Below are 6,419 nucleotides of genomic sequence, written 5' to 3' on the forward strand. Positions count from 1 at the left end.
TCGTTTTAACATGTCTCTAAAGTGATTTATTATTATTATTTTAAATCAATATATCAGGTTCATATACGGGACATCTCGAAATAATATCAGGAGCGGATGATTCAATTAACCGACATTTTAAATTAGAAGAATATTTTTTCCTAATTTAAATGATTTAAAATAATACTACAATTTACTTTAGATACCTTTTAAATCCATTATTCAAAACTTAGTTACTGTTTAATAACTATTTAATTGTTTTTTTTTAAAAATAAATTCATAAACACTAATTTCATCTATTAATTTATTTATTTGTTATTTACTTTTTAGAAATATTTTAAAAAACAATTTTGAAAATGGAGGACAAGACATACCAATTATACAAAACTTTGAACTAAAAAGTCCCAAAATTTTATATAGAGAAAATAAACATTTATTTATTTTTTAAAAAACAAAGGGCATAAATGTAATTAAACACACACATAAATAAGTACACCAACTTTCACTGCAACAGAAGAACAAAAGATAGGGAGAAGTAAAACAGCTGTAATGGCATATTAGTAAATAACCAACAACGTAGAGGGTAAATGTTATTCAATTTAATAATTACAAAGAATTTATTGGAAGAGATCCAATTTTTTGCAATCAAAGAATCCCTTAGTTTTTTTTCTCGACGAAGACTCTCCGAAGAAAAATCCAATCTTAGAGAGAGAGAAGTGACGGTGAAAACTAGAGAGAAATAGAGAGGTTTTTTAGAGAGAGAAAGCTTGAAACCGGCATTAATGGCGGAGGGGAGTAGAGGAGAGAGAAAGGAGAGTAATCAGGAGGAAGAAGACAGCGTCAAACTCTTTGTTGGTCAAGTGCCAAAGCTTATGACCGAAGCTCAACTTCTCGCAATGTTCCAAGAGTTTGCACTTGTGGACGAAGTCAACATCATCAGAGACAAGACCACTCGTGCCTCTAGAGGTTCTTTTTTCTTTCTGATTTCAACTTCAGCCGGTTTTGTTTTGTTCTTACTTTGCTTTAGTTTACATTTACACCTGCATTCTCTCTGTTTGTGTTTCTCGTTTGTGATTTATGGTTCGATTGATTTTGAGTAGACTCTAATCGATTGACATTGTGAATTGATGTGTTGAACCCTAATTTTTTGTTGTTGTGCTTTGTGTTTGTGTTTGTGTTTGGTTACTGCATTTTCAGGTTGCTGTTTTGTGATTTGTCCTTCGAGGCAAGAGGCAGATAAGGCGGTCAATGCTTGCCATAACAAGAAAACTTTGCCTGGGGTTAGTGGAATCTGGATGTTTAGTTGTGAATTATTATAATTTCTCTCTCTCTCTCTCTCAATGTTTTGTTTTTTACGTCTTTTCTTTTTTCTTGTCGATAATGTTAATCAATGCAATTGATCGATGCGATAGACTTGGCCTTGTGCGTAATTGCTGTTATCGATAACCTAGAAGTTTTAAAAGTCTTGGCTTTTCTGTAAAAGCTGCTTTCTGGTTTCAGACTACAGCACATTGTGATACATCTTATGTTTGGACTTAAAAACGAACTAGTGAGCGGCCGAGCGCTCTACATTTCTCGTGGAAGCAACTTGAGCAAATCTTCTAACCTCTCACTTCCCTTCATTTAAGGAAAAAAAATTATTAAATCTTTTCATTTTTTTTCTATAATAGTTTTATTTCATTCCGCTTTACGGAATCGAGCTCTTTAACTCCGAAAGATGATACCCTTTTGCTTTAGCATTGAATGCACGGATATGCTCTTGCGATGAATAAAAGGAAGAGGAGATAACCCTTTTAGAGAGCCGATTTTTACAAAATTAAGCAAAATATGCACATCAATGGAGTGGGATCAACTTCTGATCCCTGAACTTTGGAGCAATGATTTTCTGATGTTATCATTCTGCTTGTAATTAACCTTGTAAAGCTTTTTCTGTTTAATTTGCAATTGACGTGATATGCCGTTGAGTGATAAAGGCGTTTTGAATAGACATATAATAATGTTCATTATGCGAGGAATAATATATGGGTTTACATCGAATCTATCGTTAATATATCACCAATCCATTAATCACCATTTTTATGGTTAAAGTATGCCGAAACGATCAAAATTTTGGTGAGTTGGTTAGGAAATAATTGTAAAGTTGACTTCAAGGCATTACATGTAAAGTATATTTCTGATTCGCTTGGGAGCTCAATTTATTAAATTCTGGTGCAATATTTAGGAAATCGTGGGATATTTGACTCAAATTATTTAATTTAATTTGTATTACTATTTCTAGCATTAATTTGATGAACCGTAGGTATTCTGGAATTTTAAGTGAATGTTTAGACATTTTTTTTTTCTCTTGCCCTTGCCATTGCACTAAACTAAATTGATCTGATAATCTGTCCTAATGTTTGAGGATTGAATTACATAGAACCAACCAATTCTGTACTCAAATCTGTATTGTTGGTTTATACTCAATGAACTATACCTACCTCTGTGCTAAAATTAATGCCTTTTAATTTATGTTTCCATCAACTCTGTAATAAACATTGTTATCGTCAAATTGAGTGCTAATGCCCCTCATTTTCCATTCAATCAGGCTTCTAGTCCGTTGCAAGTAAAATATGCAGATGGCGAGCTGGAAAGACTAGGTGTAATATCAAACCCTGCTTGAATATTTCATCTAAAAGATAGTTCCTAACATCCATCAACTTACATTGCCATTTTCTTAACGATCTTGTATTTATCTTCCTAATAGATTAATATTTAGTGTGTATGGATAGTAATGGGTGCTTATTTCTGAAAAGAGCAGAACACAAACTCTTTATTGGAATGCTTCCGAAAAATGTGTCCGAAGATGAAGTTTCCAGTCTTTTCTCTCAATACGGAACTATAAAAGACTTGCAAATATTAAGAGGTTCACAGCAGACAAGTAAAGGTAGTTTTCGGTTTGTTTCAACTTGATTTTAGTTGAAGTTATGAAAGATATCACACATTCAGTTGTATCTTCACCATTAGCTCCATATGTTGCTCAAGTTCAGGTTGTGCATTCTTGAAGTATGAGACGAAGGATCAAGCTGTTGCAGCACTTGAGGCAATTAATGGAAAGTGTAAAATGGAGGTAATGGAAATTAAATTGTCTACTTGTTCGTGTCTGAGTTAGTTTTCTAGTGATGCTTAGCTTTTCAAATTTCGTTGATAGGAGGTTAATAGAAAAATCATGGAAATCATAGAATGCCATTATGTTGCCGAATATCCACATTCACATTGTTGATATTTTGTGCCTTTGTGGGCACTTCTAATATTTCCCGACATTTTAGAAAAAAGATTTTGGTCGCTCTTGTTATGTTGAACCCTTTTATTCATGTGAATTTTGATGGGAATTTCATTCCATGCACTCAGATCATCTTATGGATGGATAATCTTTATATATCGTAATATTGTATTGCAGTAATATTTTAATAGATCGATAATGTTTCAGTCAGTCCAGCTACATCTATGAATGTGAAGGCAGGCAATCGGGGAGTCTGATAGGGATATTTAGATCTGTATTTAGAGCATTAGGCAATTCTTCTTTTTGTTTCCACTATTTGCTTAAAACTGCATTCCTCTTATTCTTTCGTTGGCGCTCTCTCTCTCTCTCTTAATTTAAATTTAAATTAATTTTGTAGTGGATGCATGAAACTACTGGTCATACTCATACTAGCCAGATGGTGTTGTGGCCTGGACGGAATAGCATTTATTTATTTCTTTTAACAAATAAAATTCGTTTAGCTGTAACTGGTTGGAATTTTTTGGGTAAGGTTTTTTTTTTAATTGAAGTCAAATTGGCCAGTCAAATTCATTGTACTTAACAGTTAAGTCGTCTTGCACATGCCAACATCCTTTTAGGGCCGACTTATTAGGAAAATCCTAGCTTTCCAGTAAGTAGGACAGTCTGTCATATACTCATATCCTTTACGCCAGTGTAAGTATTGAAGAGTATGAATTTCTACATACAGACATGTTTATGAGGCATCATGGATTTGATTGTTCTTTTTCCCCTACTCAGGGATCCAGTGTCCCTTTGGTTGTTAAATGGGCCGACACAGAGAAGGAAAGACAAGCTCGGAAAGCTCAGAAAGCTCAGTCACAGGCCTCTAATGTGCTTAATGCAGACTCCCAACATCCTTCACTGTTTGGGGCCATGCCGCTGGGTTATGTTCCACCATATAATGGCTATGGTTATCAGGTCAGTTTTTCGAGGGGATTTATTCTTTGGCTTCTTCAATTTGTATGTACGCGTGTATGTGCCATGTGCAAGGATCTTTTTTCCCTTTTTTCTTTTATTTATTGCAGAGGAGTCTATTCTTGTACTTTTGGTTATCATGCACTTCAAAAAAGTGGCATTCACATCTCTTTTAAAATGTAGGAGTTGCTAATGAATGTTATCAATCAGATACCTGATCCATGATCTTAATCTCGATTTCCTCTTGAATGGTTTTCATTTTTATGTTTGCAATTGAACATTTTTTATATTGAAATATGAAGGTAGCCAATGATAGTCTCTACTTTCTCTTTGTAGGCTCCTGGAAGTTATGGGCTTATGCAATATCACCTGCCTCCAATGCAGAATCAATCTGGTTACCCCAATATGATACCGCAATTAAACCAAGGAAATGCAATGCGTGGGATCCCACCTGATCTTGGCCCGGGTATGGCCACTAGAAATTATGGCATGCCTCCTGCAAATTACGTCAGCTCTGCCTATCCTGGAGTTCCAGGTCTTCAGCATCCCATGGCGTACGCTGGTGGAATGATGAGTCCTGGGGTTGTGAGCAGTTCACCTGGTCCAGGGCCATTTACTGGTGGGAAGAATAACTCTCCAACCTCTAGTTTGGGTAAAGGCTCTGGAGGTCAGATTGAAGGTAGTTAGTTATTTCTGTTTTTGTCTGACCTTGATTTACCGATTGGTTTCAAGTTTCTGGGAATTATAGTTCACTATCTTTTTTCTCTAGGTCCACCTGGTGCTAATCTTTTTATTTATCACATACCCCAAGAATTTGGTGATCCGGAGCTTGCTAATTCTTTTCGAGCATTTGGCCGAGTTTTGAGCGCTAAAGTATTTGTTGACAAAACATCTGGAGTTAGCAAATGTTTTGGTGAGCACGGTTGATACCTTTAATGAGGGCTGAAAATATTTTCTTGCTATTTTACACCTGCAACTTTGTGCAAAAACCAATGTTGAAGATGAAACGTATTTTACCATTCTCCTGTATTTTGGTACGTGTAGACGTCTAACCATTGTTCCATCTAACAGGGTTTGTTAGTTATGATTCTGCCGAGGCTGCTCAATCTGCTATTAGTATGATGAATGGATGCCAATTAGGTGGAAAGAAATTAAAAGTCCAGCTGAAGAGAGACAACAAACAGAGTAAACCATATTGATTCGGCGTAACGTTATTGAAGGCAGCAAAGTTGCTACCCTTGCTGACATTGGGGGGCCCTAAATGCATGACAATCGTTCCATTATCAGATCTTAGGGTGGATTTGGGGATGTTCTATGGTTAAAAATTCATTACTCCATCCTGCCTATGATTGCATCATCAGATCAAATCAAAGATACTTGTAATTCATGGTTCAGCCATGCCGATGTAATTTGTAATTTATGTAACTTGGAAGATTAACATTCTTTAATTGATTCTTCCGGGACTTCTGTTGATTGTAAAATACCATGTAATTATAAATGATCTCTTGATTCTTTTAGGTTTATTGATTTAATATTGCCTAATTTGATGCTTTTGCCTTCCGGTTTCTTCTGTTCTTTGAAAGAAAAAAGTCATCTCTTGGTTGCTGTACTGTCCGAAGCACATCTTGTTTTAGATTATTCATTACTCGACTATTTTTTTTCTCTAGAATTAAGAGCCCGCTGTTGAAGATGATCAACATAGTTTCAAACAATCTCACATCCCTTTAAATGCGTTGATTCAAACAGCAAAGAGTTATTTGATTTTCGTCCTTGTATTTTGTTAGAAGATACAATGCTTAATCCTTTTATCTGATTTTTCTTGCAGCTTTCAAACGAAGAATGCTGGATATTAGTTACCAGGCAACTTATCAGCTGCAGCATCATACAGGTATTACAATTAATCGGAATTAGAGTTTGATTTCTTGAAGAATATTTTTGTTTAGAAATTACATTTGATGACTATTGTTTTAAGTTCTAAGGACTCCATTATTTGGTCTGCTATTAGGTCCTGGATTAGGATAAGGATTTTTCCCTTTTCAAATTGTTCCAGCCATTAAAACCGACTAATTGATTGCTTTATTTCTTAGCACTCTAAGGATTTTTTTTGGATAAGAAACCATTTCATTGATAAATGAAATATCCAAATGGTACAACAGATAATCCTCTAGGCAGCTCAAGGATGAATCAAGCATCTAACATCAAAGGTTCTGTAAGAACTCTGTATTGT

At 35.1% G+C, this 6,419-nt stretch overlaps 1 protein-coding gene across 1 annotated transcript; it reads left to right on the forward strand.

The window, feature by feature from the left end:
* Nucleotides 1-607: 607 nt before the first annotated feature.
* RBP-DR1 (RNA-binding protein-defense related 1) lies at nucleotides 608-5,734 on the forward strand. The gene is made up of 9 exons (XM_039044226.2): nucleotides 608-945; nucleotides 1,177-1,259; nucleotides 2,564-2,615; nucleotides 2,777-2,902; nucleotides 3,006-3,085; nucleotides 4,016-4,195; nucleotides 4,529-4,871; nucleotides 4,962-5,105; nucleotides 5,264-5,734. Exons 1-9 carry the CDS (start codon nucleotides 762-764, stop codon nucleotides 5,389-5,391), a joined length of 1,320 nt encoding a protein of 439 aa, XP_038900154.1. The 5' UTR covers nucleotides 608-761; the 3' UTR covers nucleotides 5,392-5,734.
* The last annotated feature ends 685 nt before the right edge of the window (nucleotides 5,735-6,419 follow it).

The sequence above is a fragment of the Benincasa hispida genome, chromosome 9 (genome assembly GCF_027475165.1).
Source record: "Benincasa hispida cultivar pf3 chromosome 9, pf3_genome.v1.1, whole genome shotgun sequence".
NCBI lineage: Eukaryota > Viridiplantae > Streptophyta > Magnoliopsida > Cucurbitales > Cucurbitaceae > Benincasa > Benincasa hispida.

Bases quoted from the DNA above. Each gene is read 5' to 3' on its own strand.
- RBP-DR1 (XM_039044226.2), top strand. From the start codon at position 762: ATGGCGGAGGGGAGTAGAGGAGAGAGAAAGGAGAGTAATCAGGAGGAA. The intron at 946-1,176 runs GTTCTTTTTTCT...CTGCATTTTCAG, and splicing joins GACCACTCGTGCCTCTAGAG to GTTGCTGTTTTGTGATTTGT. The intron at 4,196-4,528 runs GTCAGTTTTTCG...TTCTCTTTGTAG, and splicing joins ATAATGGCTATGGTTATCAG to GCTCCTGGAAGTTATGGGCT.